The sequence below is a fragment of the Stenella coeruleoalba genome (assembly GCF_951394435.1).
Source record: "Stenella coeruleoalba genome assembly, chromosome: 5".
Taxonomy (NCBI): domain Eukaryota; kingdom Metazoa; phylum Chordata; class Mammalia; order Artiodactyla; family Delphinidae; genus Stenella; species Stenella coeruleoalba.
Genome location: NC_137150.1, coordinates 64,628,177 through 64,644,843, shown reverse-complemented (window position 1 = coordinate 64,644,843; position 16,667 = coordinate 64,628,177). Strand labels below are relative to the sequence as shown.

Here is a 16,667-nt window from a genome sequence, read left to right as displayed (position 1 = left end):
TCCGAGGCCCAAATCCATATTGGCAGTCTAGGCCTCCCATTAAGTCTTTTTATTTCAGTGTATTTCATCATTACGAAATACTTTAAACATACAGAACAAAACAAAACAAACAAGATACGAATCATGTCCTGCTCAGACCTGATGAAACAACAGGGGACGCAGGGGACATGGACAGGATTCCAATTCAAGGAGTAAGTTGGTGCCGCGAGAGAGAAGGTGCTTTGGATGCGTGGAAAGAGTTCTGAAACCTGACCCTGAAGACGTGGGCTCCAGCCCCAGCTCTGCTGCCTGATGGTTCTGAATGCTCAGTGGATCATGCTCTCTGTGCTCAGTTTCCACAGTCCCCCTCGAGTTTCTCCTTCTTTCCAACCTCTATACATGGATAGCCCCAGGGCTCAGTCCTGGCCCTCCTGTCTGTACTCTCTACCCTCACTCCCTGAGTAATCTCATCTAATCTCATGACATTTAACATCATCCAAATGCTAATGACTTCACTTGCATCTCCAGCTTGGTCCTCTCCTCTGAACCACAGGTATGCATATTCAACTGCCTTGGCATTTCTCGTGTTCAGTGTCTAACAGGATGCCCAAAAAGCATCTCAGACTTCACGTGTCCACAACCAAGCTCCTGTTACGGCCCCCACGTCTGTTCCTTACACAGCCAACCCCATCTCAGAAAGCGGTAACTCCACTCTTCCAGTTGACCTGACCCAAAATCCTGGGGCGTGTTTGATTCCACTTTCTCGCACACCACACATCTGAGTCATCAACAAACCCCCTCAGCTTTACTTTAAAATACAGCCAGACTCAATCCCAGTTGCTACCACCCTGGTACGGGTCCCCACCCAGGAACAGGCACTATCCCCTCTTTGCTGGATTGTCGCAGGAGCCTCCTACCTAATCTTTCCTCTTTCATTCTTGTGCCTCTGTGGACATTCTCAACACAGTGACACTAAATTGGATTACATCACCCCACTGCTCAAACCCTCCAATGGCTTCTTGTCTCATTTAAATCAACAACCAATGTCCTGATGACCTATGGCTTATATGCTCTGACCCCCATCCCCACTTAGTAATGACTTAGTAAGCCTGAAGCCGCGTTGGCCTCCTCATGGTTCAACATTCCAGGCTGCTCCTACCTCAGGGCTTTTGCACATGCCCTTTGCCTTGCTCAGTGCCTTCATCTTTTTTCAAATGTCACCTTCTTAGTGAGACCTTCCCTAGCTACCTAATCTAAAATTGTAACTAACTCCATTCCCTGCCCTTCCTGTCCCCCTTGCCTACTTTATTCTTCTCCTTAGTACTTAACACTATCTAGTATACCACACAGCTTACTTATATTGTTTGCTGTCTAGTTTTTCTACTATCCATAAGGTCAGTGATTTAGTCACTTTGCTCTCCACTGTATCTCTAGTGCCTAGAACAATGCCTGGCACATAATATGTACTCAATAAACATTTGTTGAGTGAATAAATCTTGAAAATAGGGAATATCTTATTATGTCCTCAAAATAATACCGTAAGCCTATTAAGATGGGAGTGAAAAATTATTGGGCTTAGAAGTGAAGGGATAAGACACAGACTGATATTCCAACACTACCACCCAAGTCCTTGTATAAGGTGACACCTCTCAAGGTAACTGCCTTTCAAAATGTGAATACCTTTAGAGAGAGGTTGAGTCAGAGTAAGATGCATAAATCAATTTGCTCCAGAAAGGAAAGGAAAGGAAGATGCTATGGACATTCAGATAAGAAGGTCCAACCCCAAGCTGACCTAGGCAGACTGAAATCTTGGTGTAACAACTAGATGGCCTATTAGAGGGGTCAGGGTCAGGGCACTATCCCAAATGCCCAAGGACAAAATAAGACTTAGCAGCTTTTTCGCAATGGGTTTGCCTCCAGGACCCAGGTGTCGTGAAAACCACCACTAAACCTAAGCAAAAATGGGAAAGGAGAAGAGCCACGCCAACATCGTTGTCATTGGACACGTACATTCGGGGAAGTCTACCACTACTGGCCATCTGATCTACCAATGTGGTGGGATCGACAAGAGAACCATTGAAAAGTTCGAGAAGGAGGCTGCCGAGATAGGAAAGGGCTCCTTCAAGTATGCCTGGGTCTTGGACAAACTGAAAGATGAACGCAAGCATGGTATCACCATTGATATCTCCCTATGGAAATTCGAGACCAGCAAGTACTATGTGACCATCATTGATGCCCCAGGACACAGAGGCTTCATCAAAAACATGATTACAGGCACATCCCAGGCTAATTGTGCTGTCATGATTGTTGCTGCTGGTGTTGGTGAATTTGAAGCCGGTATTTCCAAGAATGGACAGACCTGTGAGCATGCCCTTCTGGTCTACACTCTGGGTGTGAAACAACTAAATGTTGGAGTTAACAAAATGGATTCCACTGAGCCACCCTACAGCCAGAAGAGATACGAGGAAATTGTTAAGGAAGTCAGCGCCTCCATTAAGAAAATTGGCTACAACCCCGACACAGTAGCATTTGTGCCAGTTTCTGGCTGGAATGGTGAAAATGTGCTGGAGCCAAGTGCTAACATGCCATAACTCAAGGGATGGAAAGTCACCTGAAAAGATGGCAACGACAGAGGAACCACGCTGCTTGAAGCTCTGGATTGCATCCTGCCACCAACTCGCCCAACTGACAAGCCCTAGCGTTTGCCCCTCCAGGACATCTACAAAATTGGTGGTATTGGCACTGTCCCTGTGGGTTGAGTGGAGACTGGTGTTCTCAAACCTGGCATGGTGGTCACCTTTGCCCCAGTCAATGTGATAACTGAAGTGAAGTCTGTTGAAATGCACCATGAGGCTTTGAGTGAAGCCCTTCCTGGGGACAATGTGGGCTTCAATGTCAAGAATGTGTCTGTCAAAGATGTTCACTTTGGCAGTGTGGCTGGTGACAGCAAAAATGACCCACCGATGGAAGCAGCTGGCTTCACAGCTCAGGTGATTATCTTGAACCATCCAGGCCAAATCAGTGCTGGCTGTGCACCTGTGCTGGATTGTCACACAGCTCACATTGCCTGCAAGTTTGCTGAGCTGAAGGAGAAGATTGATCATCGTTCTGGGAAAAAGCTGGAAGTTGGCCCCAAACTCTTGAAATCTGGTGATGCTGTCATTGTTGATATGGTTCCTGGGAAACCCATGTGTGTTGAGAGCTTCTCTGACTATCCTCCTCTGGGCCATTTTGCTGTTCGTGACATGAGACAGACGGTTTCTATGGGTGTCATCAAAGCAGTGGACCAAAGGCAGCTGGAGCTGGCAAGGTCACCAAGTCTGCCCAGAAAGCTCAGAAGGCTAAATGAATATTATCCCCAATACCTGCCACCCCAGTCTTAATCAGTGGTGGAAGAATGGTCTCAGGACAGTTTGTCTCAATTGGCCATTTAAGTTTAATAGCAAAAGACTGGTTAATGATAACAGTGCATGGCAAAACCTTCAGAAGGAAGGAGACTGTTTTGTGGACCATTTGTTTTGTGTGTGGCAGTTTTAAGGTATTAGTTTTGAAAATCAGTACTTTTTAATGGAAACAACTTGACCAAAAATCTGTCACAGAATTTGAGACCCATTAAAAAAGTTTAATGAGAAAAAAAAAAAGTCTAAGCAGCAGTTTTTGAGCAACGTCAGAGCTAGCAGGGAGCCTTCAGTTCACCTTACCTCTTTGCTTTACAAATGAAGAAACTGAGACCCAGGGGACGGGAAAGACTAGATCATCCAAGGTCATCAACCTACATGCCTGGATATTGGCTAAGCCAGGGCTGAAACCCAGGTTTCCAGCCCTCAGGCCAATGAGATTTCTATACCACAACTGCCAACCCACCAGCCCTCACAAGGCCCTGTCGCAAAAGAGCCATACAGCAGGCAGATTTCACTTCCCTGATGCATGTGGCAGTACCCACGCAATGCCGAAAGTGATCCCAAAGGAAATTTCTTAGCTGGGAGTCCTGCAGAGAACCAGAATGGGACTTGGAAAAGAACTAAATTCCTTCTGGGGTATTTCAGCCAATGGGAATGGAGCCCAGAAATCACTGATGTTTTCTGTTTGGGGAGATTTTTTAAATAGCTATCTTTGAAGAATGAAGAGTGGCTACCATGCTGCTGGGAAAATGAAGTCATTGCTTTGCAAGATATATGAGGAGAAGAAAAGAAACGATGCTACATATATTAAAATAAACTAGTTCTAACTCTTGGGCTGGGAAGTTAACCCTTGCCTTCCATGTTTTTCCTAAAGTATTTACCAACAGAACTGAAATCACAAAGAGAAAGCCCTTCAGGTCTCAAAGGGGAGGCTGCCAATTGAAAGGAAAAGGAGAAGAAAGAAGAGGATGAGCATTCAATCTCATCAGAAAGAAGAGAATGAATATGGGCTTTGTATCTGGAATGTCGCAGATAGTGTATTATTTATTCCTTACAATAGCCCTCCGTGGCAGATTGATTATTCCCATTTCAACAAGGAGGAAAACTGGGGCTCAAGGAGCTTAACTAATTTTCCTAAGGCCATACAGCTAGTAAGTAGCAGAACTAGGACTCAAGTCTTTCTTAACCCCAGATTTCATGATCTTGCCTTACTCTATGCTGTACAGTGCGGCTCAACTTTCGTACTTTCTCTGGTACTTCAGTTTTTTCTCCATAAAATAAGGGCACTCAATCAAGACATCTCTAATCTGTCTCACAGCAAATCATCCTTAGTTGGTGATCTTCTGGGTTTGCAGGACTCCTGAGCCCCAAGAAGCGTTCTCCCATTGGGCTGTTCCTCCATCCTGCTGAGTTTGAAGGAAGTGATCAAGGCAGCACTTCTTGCTGACCCTATGCTAAGGATTGCAGCCTCTGGAACACCAATTCAAGTGCCTGTAGGTCTCCTCCTGGCTCGAACATCAAGACCAATGCACAGAAGCACCAGTGGGAGAGGCTTGGGATCCTGGAATGTCCCTGAGGAGTTTATTTATAAAACCTAGGGTACATCTAACAAGGTCATCATGTGGCATGTGGCCATGTGTGCAAAGAAAGAACTGCCCTAGAGAAGTCTTTGCCAAGACAAGGGCTAAGCTGTGAGTAAGCCTAGCAAGTATGAGGGACAATAAGGGAGACGGAGGAGGTGTTTGTAGATGGTAGACATCTTCCTACAGAGCAGGAAGAGGCTTAATGATTTAGGAAAGTGTTCCGGAGTAAACCCAGTCAAGGGTTGGACCCTTGCTCTACCACTACCTGGCAGTGGGGACTGGAGTAAGTCGCTTCCGAGCCGCGATCACACTCTAGCAGGGAGTGTAGCTATAGACAAGTAATTACAACCAAGTTTGATAAGCATCTGGCAAGGGTGGCAGAGCTCAAAATTGGAGAGTCTCAGAGCAGGATAAAGCCATGCAGCAGGTGGTCAGGCAGGAGCACGGAGGTTTGAGGGAGGGTCAAGTCCCCAGGGAGTGAGTGGGGAAGCTGTGCCCAAGTCCTAGAGAATCCACAGCAGGTCATCAAGGAAGATCTCTGGGCTCATTATTATAAGCCTGGGTGCAGAAGGAAGCCTATTCCTCAGTTAGGAGGCCTTACACCAGGCAGCTCAGGTGGATCACCTGGGGGTCTTATTCTAATTTCAGATGCTCAGGCCCCACACCCAGCAATTCTGATTCTGCTGGTCTCAGGTGGTGGCTGGGCACTGATATTTCTTTAAAGGCTCCCCAGGATTTCTGAAGTACAGCCAAGGCTGAGAATATCTGCAGTAAGCAGAGATCTCTGAGAGACACGGCCTACCCCTTAGTGCTCGCTGGATCCCAGCACCCAAATCAGGCCTTGCCAGAGAGAAGGCACTCAGGATACGCCTCCTGGATAAAGGAATGAATACTTGTGTACGTGAAGCAAAGGAAGTCACCAGGCAGTTACTAGAACCAGAGCAAGGGCAAGAGTAAGACTGATCTTATGCTGAGTCCCCTGGATGGCTGACCAAGGGCTGCCTGAATCCCTCCTGACTATGTACACGGTTGGCCCAGACCTTGAAGCTGGAGCTAGATCAAGCTTTATATGGGGACCCCAGAAAGGGGAGAGAGGGGATGGGAGGGGTGTCCAACAGCCCATTACAGATCAGGGACACTGGTGAATCCCAAGCACACAGTAATGACTACTAAGCCTGATTGAAGAAATCCCATCTTTATTAAAGTACCCTGTCTTTATATAAGTGGCCCTCCTCCCTCCACCACTACAGATGGTGGGTGGTGACTTCCCATTAGAAAGGGGAGCAGTGGGGGACGGAGAAGGAGTCAAGTTATTAACAAAGGTGGGGTGGACGAGGACCCTCAAAGGTACAGGGTGGCGTCCCACTTCCTGCTTTCTGCCTCCCTTCCCCAAATCACAGTCTGTACCCCTCCCATCAGAAAGTCTCCTCTCCTCCCTTTCTATACCATATGGCATCCCATTTGAAGGCGATTAGGATTCTCCCACATATCTATGCACTTCTCTAGGGCAAAACACTTCCCATCTTTCATGCTCCCTCTCTTACTAATGGGCCCCCATCCCTGTGGTTCTAGGTGGACTGCTGATCTTTGGTGAGCGGGCCCATGCATGGCCCATATGGGAAAGCCCCTCAACGAGGGTTTCAGCAAATAGCTCAAGAAGCCAGGCCCCTCTTCCGGTACTCTGACCATCAGAACCACTGAGAATCAGTCCGACTTCCCTGAACTCTGAAGACTCTTCATTATAATGCAGAGTCATTATATTTGTTTCCTAGGGATTTTGTGCTTTGCTTCTAACATCCTACCTTCTGAACCTCTCCTAAATTCTCTGATGGTTCACGTGCAGTGGGTGGGAAGCCTAGCTCTATGGGACTCCACCCCAAGCACCGTCTGGGCACCAGACAGGCCCCAGAATCCACCCTGAGTGGAGGGAAGCCGGAAACTGGGAGTGTGGAAAACAGAAACAAGGGACCCCGCGTACCCAGGGACAAAGGGGCAGCCTAGCGCCTCCACCTCTCTCCCTTCGAGAGGAACCTCTGCTGTGTGCATGGAGATAGAGCTATGGATGAGACCCATACACCAGGCAGAGGCTAATGTAAGGCTGCTGGATGTAAGCTCTGGATGTGGGCAATAACGGAGGGTAGGGCTGGGCTTAATGAGAAAGCAAGGAGGAGCTCATTGCTGTGGAAAGGCCCCTTGAGATCACACCTAGCCCTGTAATTTTCAAACTTTTTAAACGCAGTTGGACCTTTTTCATACAAAACTCTTAAATAAACTCCATCTAACATGGAGCCGCTCTAGAGGAGGAGGTAGGAGTTGGGGATGGGCGGTTTGACCATGATGGGAAACGCACTCACTCACCCCTTCCAAATCCAAAAGCCCCGAGGCACCTGTGCAGAACGTGGGGGTCCTGGGCCTCACTTTGAAAAGCCAATGATCTAGCCCAAACCCTTACTTTTATAGATAGGAAAGCAGGGTGATTTGTCCTGGGTCCCCACTGAGTCAGTGGTGGCACCGGCTCTAGAACTTATCCCCACTCCCAACCCAGGTCTCTCTTCACCCCCTCCCACCAGTTGGCTGGCCTCTCAGGCCTTGGGGCCCTAGCATCTGCCTGGGGAATCTTAGACGGAGCTGTGGAAGGAGAACTGCAGGTAGATGATCAGCAACAGGACCGTGGCCCAAAACAAGCACCAGGGGATGGAGCAGAAATTGCAGCCAGAACCCGCCTCGGCCTGCGGCTTGGTGGGGCTGGGAGCCCGGGAGAAGGTGTAGGTTGCCGCCTCCTCCTCCAGCAGCTTCTCGCTGGGCTTCCAGTGCACGATGCCCTCCTGGCAGGCCTCGCAGAACTCTCCGCGGTGCCGCCGGTTGTCTTGGCGGCTGGCCACGTGGATGCGGTACTGGCCGCTGCTCTCCCCGTAGCGCTGCTCGCGCAGGCTGCTGATGAGGTTGTCCACCAGGCTCTCGATGTCCTCCTCCAGCATGCTCGACTCGTCCAGCCGCGCCGTGCCGCACTCGTAGCACAGCTGCTTGAAGACGCGCATGCGCACCGAGCGCGCCCGCTGCGCGCGGTCCAGGTACATGTGGAAGAGGATGACCACGTGGGGCGACTGCCAGGTGTGCCAGCACCAGGAGCAGTGGAACCTGTGGAGACGAGGAGAGGACGGAGTGGAGGAGGTGGAAACAGATCCAGGAACGAGGTAAGGGGCAGTAGGCAGAGCCTGGAGGTAGAGGTGTTGTGTTTACGGCCCCCTGGGTTCACTAGCTTTCTCCAGGTGGCTTCCCAGCCCGCCCCCTTGTGTGCTCTGCTAGGAGCAGAGTAGGCGCCTCAGGAGGCAGCTGGCATCCAGCAGCGCTCTGCCATCACTGGGCCCCCCTCTGCGCTCTGCAGAAGCCTCAGTGCCCTCCATTTCAGTGCCCTTCAGGCCTTGCCTCTGGGCCTTTGGCTCTGGGCACCTTTCCTCATCTGTAAAACGTGCACGTTGCACTAAGAGTCCTTCCTGCTCAAATATCCTTTGAGTCTGATAGCAGGGATGGCCCGCACCACAGGGAAAACACAAGCTCCATCCACACACTCTTACCTGTCAACACTGACTATGAACTGGCTAGACCCAAATCCAGAGAAAATGACACCGTTGTCAATTCTCAGCCTCTGGGCCGGTGCCAGGGTTAATGTATCTGAAGGCCTGGAAGTGGAGGCAGCTCACGCCCAGAGTGAGCTAACTGGGGCCAGCTGGGGTTCTCAGGTCATCAGCCAGGTCGGGAGGATGCACAAGCCCTCCCCACTCAGCCCCACAAGCCTTTCAGGTGTTTGAGAAGCTCCTGGGCCCTGACAGCGAGTGTCCGGTCCTTTGCATCCCTCCCATCAGCTGGTTAAGGGACTCCACATTTCCATTCTCATTTCTTCTCGTTTACTCACACCCTTTGGGGACTGTTTCCCCTCTCCCAAACTAGACTACAAAACTTGGAATGGAAAATGTCAAAACTGGAGGGAGCTTAGAAATCACCTAATTAACCCTTTGTTTTACTCTGAGGCAAAGAGAGTAAGAAAGCTGTATACACAGTGAGTTAGAGGCAGAGCCAGTATCCGACACCTAACAGGTACCCAGTAGATGTTTCTTGAATTGAATAAATTGAACTAGGGAAGGAAGGAAGGCCTTGCTTCTGACCCCCAGGCTGCACCATTCAACCTCCGAATCTTATGTCCCAGAGGTAAGTCTTTACATAATCCACCCACGGACAAGAGTGCTCGAAAGTCATCTCAGACATTATTGTGCATATGAATCACCTAGGGACCTTGCTGAAATGCAGATTCCGATTCAGCAGGTCTAGAATGGGGCCGAAGATGCTGCATCTTTAACAAGTTCCAGGTGATGCTACTGCTGCTGGTCCATGAACCAAGAGGCAAGGATCTATGCTAACCCCTCCTTCCACAAGTGGGGAAAGTGAGGTCCAAGAAGGAAACTGAATTTCTCAAAGGTCATACAGAGTAGAGCTAGTTTCCAGCACACCTCAGGTGTTCAATATTTTATATTAAGTCAAGCTGACTTAAATAGATTGAAACTGAACTGTTCAGGACCAGAACATAGGCCTCTTGACCCACAAGCCCCTCCCTTCTCTTGGCTTTCAATTGTGTTAAGAGGTTATTAAAATATAAAAGTATGTAAAATACCAGTGTTTAGAACTAATAAATATATTCCACCTCTTTTTCCAGAAGGGGAGACTATGACTCAGAGAGGGAAAGTTACCAGGTGCTCAGCGGAAGAGCTGGAATCAAACTTAGGTGTCCCAACTCCCAATAGCTACTCTTTCTCTGCCTCCCAGTCTGCACTGGGCCAACAGTGAGACTGACCCCTAGCACCTGGGTTCCCCATGTTTCTGTCTTTTCTTGGAAGGTGTCCCAGGGGCTGCCTGCAGGGGTCCTACTTCCTGGGCTACTCACCTGCCTGAGGCATGCAACTCCAGGTACTGCTTCCAGCCTGGGGCTAGCACATTGTGCTTGAGGTTGGGATCGATGATGAGGTCCCAGCTGTCAGCCGGCTTTGCCGCCTCCATCTTCTCGTAGAAGATTTTCTTCCATTCATCTGTGGTCACACTTTTACACATGGTCTCGTCAGTGGCAAGGGAGGGCAATCTCCACTTGAGTGAGAACACGGGAAGTGAGGGCAGGTGCAAGGCAGGGCAGCGCAGTCTCTACGGTCTAAAAATCCTCATCAGTAGGACCGGGAGGAAGCAGGACCCAGCTCCCTCCTTTGTCCGCAGTGGAACCTGTTTCCACGGCAACCAGGCAGGGAGTCAAGAGACAGAGGTTGGGAAGGAGGGAGCCTCTGAAGGGGTGTTTCAGGGCCCCCAAACTGAGGCTGAAGAGGCAGGGTTTGTGGATCTAAGTGACCCTAGACAGGGTGGGGGGCCTGAAAGGAGGCTGAGCTGCAGACCGTCTCACTCTGGCCTGCCAAGGGCATGCACGAGGACCTGGGAACTGGCTCAGCTTTACCTTGCTGCCCCTGGAGGTACCATCAGCATCATCTGGCTGCTATGGTAACCATGATGCCTTAGGGAGCCAAAGAGAAATAAGGGATGGGAAGATGTAGACCTGTTAATAGATGCAGCAATGATAATAAACCCTCTTTCTGCACCCTCACCCATCTTGTGACCAGCACTTTGCCATTTACGAAAACTACTGGAGGTCTCTTGACCCACAATTGTTATTGCCACTGTACAGATCAGGAGACTGGGACTCACCTAGCTTATAAATGGCAGAGCTTGTAGCCAAATCCAAGCTGTTGAGCCCCTACCGATTCATTACTGCATTTGTGTCAAACATACCCATGTGCCAGGCTCTATATATGCCAGACGGTTGTAACTGGGTATGTGCCCAGTAACCAGAATGCAATAGGACCCATGCTGTGACGGCCATGGATAAGAGCAGCCACCTGTGCACAGAGGTGGGAGCCATTGCATCAGCCTGGAAGGAATAGAAAAGATCATTTTCAACTTGATTATAGAAGAGGAACATGATATCCATAGGAAAAACAACCTTTACTACTGGTGCCCCTTTAGCTATTTTTAAATTATTTTTCCTTTATAAAAGTCATACAGGTTTATTATAGAAAACTTGGAAAATATAGGTAAAATAAGGCAAAAGTAAGACTCTTCTTAATACCCATGCTCAAGATAGTCGCTGTTAATATTATGATGTACACACCCTGCCTGCTATTTTCCGTACATGTATGTGTGTATATATATATGTGCGTATGCATGTATGTGTATATATACACACACATTCTACATAGTACACTGTGATCTATTTTTTTTTAAATAACAATATATCACAAATACTTTTCTAGATCATTTTCTAGGTCTAGGTCATTAATATTATTCCAGCTTGGAGGCTGCCTATATGCTGTCGTATGGTTGGGCATAATTTATTTAGGCAACCTTCTATTTGGGAGCATTCATTTTTTTCAGTCTCTCACCGTTACGCTCTTGCTTCCTATTTGAGTAAAACTTACTGCTGAAGCTCGTGGACCTGCATTTCAGGCATCAGAGATGACGCTTTCCGCAGCTGGAAAACACACTCTTGACTCCACTCCCTGCAGAAGCTTGGTGCGGCTAGTGGAACCTGAGCAGCCTCTTCAAACAGTATTAACTCGTAGACAGCCTACAGATTCTGAAGTTTAGGGATGAAAAGGAAGGGCCTAAATCTCCCATCTGATTCTGGAGACTGTCTTCCAAGTTCTCCTGCTGCCTCTGCATGAATGCTTCATGCCTTAGCGTCCTTTATTTTAGCCTCAGTTTATTCAGATTGGCAATGGGATAAAAAAAGAGGCAGTGTCTCTAGTTAAAAGCAGGACCTCTGGAATTACTTGCATGGGTTTTTTTTTTTTTTTTTTTTGGAATGCTCTTATATCCTCATAGGTAGCTATTCTAATATATTTAATATGTATCACTTCAAAATGTATGTTGATGTTTTATGTGAATGTATTTTTAATTTGCATAGTAACAGCAATCACTGTATAGCACTTACTATGTATCAGGCATTTTTCTAAGTGCTTTATACATATTAATTGAGTTCATCTTAATAATAATCTCTATACATAGGTAATATCAGCAGCAGCTCCATTTTGCAAATACGTAAGATAAAGCAGAGAGATTAGATAACTTGCCCAAGGTTCAACAGCTAATAATGAATGGAACTGGGATTTGAGCCTAAATGATTGTTTCCAAAGCCCCAGCTTAATCACTACACTGCTCAGCACAGAACATCAAAACAAAACATTTGCTAAATAAATGTGTCTTTCTACCTTCTCATCACTGGATATGGTCATTCCAGACTCAGAGAATTGAAATTCATGTCCTATCGGCAAATAGTTCAGTAGGCCAGCCTGAGGCCATAGCCCCTGGATAGAGAAGTGAGTGTATTTAACCCCCCAGGTTCCCTGTTATCACACGCCTCCTTTTCTGCTGAGCTTCATGGAGCAAGTGTCCACAGACCCCTGATACCCAGTGTAAAGATTTTAGAGCTGAAAGAGAAATTCAGCTTGAAATCTTACCAAAGGAAATACAGTGCAGAAAGCCATCTCTAGGAGCACCATTCCTGTGAAGCCGTATTCATTTGATGACAGGCACCCAGGTTCAGTGGAGAGAACACTGAACTGGAAGGCAGGATATGTCAATATACATCCCAGCCCTGCTACTGGCTGGCTTTGTGACCATGGACAAGTCACTTCTCTTGGCCTCAGTTTGTTCATTTGTTCGATGAAGAATTAGACCAGATGGCAAGGCTGAGGTCCCCTCTGGCTGTAGCTACATATGAATTCAAAGAGCTTTATACTTAGAAACCTGAATCCTTGGAGGGCAGGAGGGCAGATGGAGGCCACTGGATGGAAGAGGGATGCTTCTAATGAGGCATTGCAGGTAGTGCCTGCAGGGTCTGTCTCCTTGGGGGCTGCTACATAGTTGAAGATCTCTGTGGAGGTGTCACTCCACTAGCTTTGTACTGGACACAGTAAGGACAGAAAATGAATCGGAGCCACTGAACGTTCACACTAGAAGGGATGTTAAAGTTCATTAAACTTTTTATCCTTCAAGTCAGTATTCTTGCTTCTGAATTAAGGCAATCAATACTCAGAGAAGTAAACTGACTTAACCAGTCTCAGAGGTGTGATGGGAGCTGTCTCACATTGCAGCCACAGGCCAAGGAGAGCATGGAAACTGAGGACGATTCCAGAAAGTATGAAAAGCTGATAGAAGCTTTAGAACTTGCCCTGGAGCCAAAGTGTATTACCCAACACCAGGAACAGATTCTCTAGGAGTATTTTGCGGTCGTTGCTACAGTAAACATTATGATGAAAAACAAGAACACAGAAGGTAAGAATCACCAGAGGTACGTGTGTGTGTGTGTGTGTGCGCCTGCGTGTGCGCACATGTGTGTGCATAACCAGCTGATGCAATTCCCATTGGCACAAATTAAGTTTAATTTAGAACCTGAGCTTACTATGCAGAGAGCAATGTAATACATCCTTCTGTATAGCAGAATGTTTTCTCTAATAAAATCTTATTTCTATCAAGACAAATAACCCTGTGGTATTGCAACTTGCTCTCAGTCAAATGAACTCTGATGTCATGATATCCACAATTTAGAGATTGCCAATCGGTTATTGACAGTGTTCTTAGACTCTTTAATCAATAGAAATTGATAAGAGGACAAATGAGAAATTCAGGCAAGGCTTTACTGGGACTTGTGCTGCAGCAGGAGGGAGTGAAAACAAGTAACGGGTTCCCTTGCTCACTCCCTGAGGGGGGCAGCGAGCTGGTCCCTTATATGGGGCAAGGGTAGGGGTGGGTCCAGGGGTCGGGCCAGAGGGGGGACTTAGGTGTTTTGCCCACCCCTTTGGTGGTGTTGAGTGCAGGGGGCATGCACAGTACGCAGCTTTCACTCTGGACTCCTCAGAAGTGGCAGTTGGGTTTTTAGTCTTTTTGTATCTTGTTGTTCATAATTTGCCCCAACTGTGCATGTGCGCAGTTATTTTTAGTCCCTTATAGTTTCTTCATATTTTGTTGCTTGAGGAGACATTTGTCCAGGTGCAAGCACTACAGCAAAGGGTCCCAGGTCCCAGCCTGTCTCAAATCTAGACATCTTTAAAGCCAATGACCTCACCTTGGCTAGTTTCTTAGAGTTTGTGACCACAATTTAAATCCATAAAATGGTTTAAAACTAAATCCCCAACTAGAAAATAGAGTGGTAGGGGAAAAAAGAGAGAAAAGAAAGAAAACCATGTCTCTGATTTGTTATTTGGCTCAATAAGAAATATTTTATAAAGTTTATTATTCTATTATTGCTTATCAAAACGTTATAAAAAATAAACCTTGTCACTGTTGAAACAATGCACTAGTGACAAGTGATTCTCAACCAGGGACAATTCCATATCCCTAAAGGGCATTTGGGAAGGAAGGGTATGTTTGGGGGTTGGATCAATGACTAGAAGTATCTGCTGGCACACAGTGCCTGGAGACCTAGGATCTAAACGTACCTGACAGTTCCACAACAAAGAATTTTCCTTCCCAGAAAGACCTGCCTTTGCTGAACCCAAACAGTAAGCCCCTCCGCGATCTGTTGATTTACTGGTATAAAGAGCCCAGGTAGCAGTCTCAACTTCCAATTTAATGAAACCATTGTTTTCTTCCTTGGTGGAAACATTCCTCGCTTGGGAACCAAGACCTCTAAACCAGCAGAGTCCAAAGTTGTCGGGGATAGGAAGCAAACAATAAAAAAAAAAAGTAAAATCACTACCATCAGAGGTGATTTTGAGGGAGCTTCTCCACCTCTGAATTCGTGGAGCTGAGGAAAACAGCATCAAACCTTGGTTGCTAATTCAGAGTATACGCCACATCCTGGAGAGCAATACCCCGGCCCTGCAAGGTGCTGTCACCTAGATGGCTCCATAACTGAGCCTTCCAAAGGCCTCCCCACTGTTCACTGGGGCCAGCTGCTTCAGAGTGATGGGAGATACAGTAAAACAAATGAATTCCATGAGTATGAACCCATTGCCAGATTTCATTTGCTTTAAAATCAGTTCCTGGTCAGAAGCAATGCTACACAGAATATCACAGTGGCAAATAAGTTATTCTCTAAGTTCACTGCTGAGTGTCCAAATGACAATAGCAGAGATCAACAGTGACCCCTTGAATGGGACATGATTCCATGGGGAACCAGTCAACAACCTGGTAGCAGTTTGATTTTATCGGACCATTTCCATCAAGGAAATGGAAATGGACAGAACTTTGTTCTCACTGGAATAGAAAATTATTATGGATTTAGGTTTCCCTTCCTTCTTCACAATGCTCCGTCATTTGTGGACTTTCAAAACGCCTTATTCACTATTATGGTATTCCTCAGCTGCTTAGGCTGCCTCACTGCATGGTGGATGGTTTCCAAGAAGGAGCATTCCAAGAGGAAGGAAATGGAAGCCGTCATTCCACTTAGGGCTGGGTCAGAAATCCTGGAACATCACTCCCATCATGTTCTATTGGTCAAAGCAATCACAGGGCCAGAGTTAAGGAGCTGGAAAATAAACTCCACCTTTTTTTTTAAATTGAAGTATAGTTGATTTACAATGTTATGTTATTTCAGGTGTACAGCAAAGTGATTCAGTTATATATAGATAATATATATGTGTATATATATATATATACACACACATATATATACATATATATATGCACATTCTTTTTCAGATTATTTTCCATTATAGGTTATTACAAGATATTAAATATAGTTCCCTGTGCTATACAGTAGGTTTTTGTTGTTTATCTGTTTTATATATAGTAGTGTGTATCTGTCAATCCCAAACTCCTAAATTATCCCTCCCCCATCCCTGCTCTTCCCTTTGGTAACCATAAATTTGTTTTCTATTCTGTGAGTCTGTTTCTGTTTTGTAAATAATTTCATTTGTATCATTTTTTTAGATTCCACATATAAGTGATATCATATGATATTTGTCTTTCTCTGATTTACTTCACTTAGTATGATAATCTCTAGGTCCATCCATGTTGCTTCAAATAATGCCAATAATGCTGGCATTATTTCATTCTCTCTTATGGCTGAGTACAACTCCATTGTATATATATAATATATATATATATATACCACGTCTTCTTTATCCATTCATCTGTCGATGGACACTCAGGTTGCTTCCATTTCTTGGCTATTGTAAATAGTGCATTTGGGTGCACTATTGGGGTGCACATTGGGGTGCGTGTATCTTTTCAAATTAGAGTTTTCATTTTTTCCAGATATATGCCCAGAAGTGGGATTGCTGGATCACATGGCAACGCTATTCTTAGTTTTTTAAGGAACCTCCATAGTGTTCTCCATAGTGGCTGCACCAATTTACATTCCCACCAACAGTGTAGGAGGGTTCCTTTTTCTCCATAACCTCTCCAGCATTTATTATTTGTAGACTTTTTGATGATGGCCATTCTGACGGGTGTGAGGTAATAACTCATTGTAGTTTTGATTTTCATTCCTCTAATAGTTAGCGATGTTGAGCATTTTTTCATGTGCCTGTTGGCCATCTGTATATCTTCTTTGGAGAAATGTCTATTTAGGTGTTCTGCCCATATTTTGATTGGGTTGCTTGTTTTTTTGATACTGAGCTGTATGAGCTATATGTATATTTTGAAAATTAAGCCCTTGTTGGTCATACTG

General features: G+C 46.2%; 1 protein-coding gene, 1 long non-coding RNA gene and 1 pseudogene across 3 annotated transcripts in view; 2 read left to right on the top strand and 1 right to left on the bottom strand.

Annotated features, from left to right (window-relative positions):
* LOC307186464 overlaps positions 1-16,667 on the top strand; it is a 99,784-nt gene that overhangs the window by 4,028 nt on the left and 79,089 nt on the right. Inside the window, exon 2 of the long non-coding RNA XR_013828333.1 lies at positions 13,147-13,327. This is a non-coding gene — a long non-coding RNA (uncharacterized lncRNA). The remainder of the gene's footprint in view (positions 1-13,146; positions 13,328-16,667) is intronic.
* LOC307186939 (elongation factor 1-alpha 1-like) lies at positions 1,911-3,599 on the top strand (annotated as a pseudogene). Its single transcript has one exon. The product of its transcript is annotated as an elongation factor 1-alpha 1-like (transcript).
* RTP1 (receptor transporter protein 1) lies at positions 7,582-10,171 on the bottom strand (the record flags this gene model as incomplete). The annotated part of the gene is given in 3 exon segments (XM_079922310.1): positions 7,582-8,101; positions 9,900-10,150; positions 10,154-10,171. Coding segments are annotated over 3 exon segments (789 nt in total).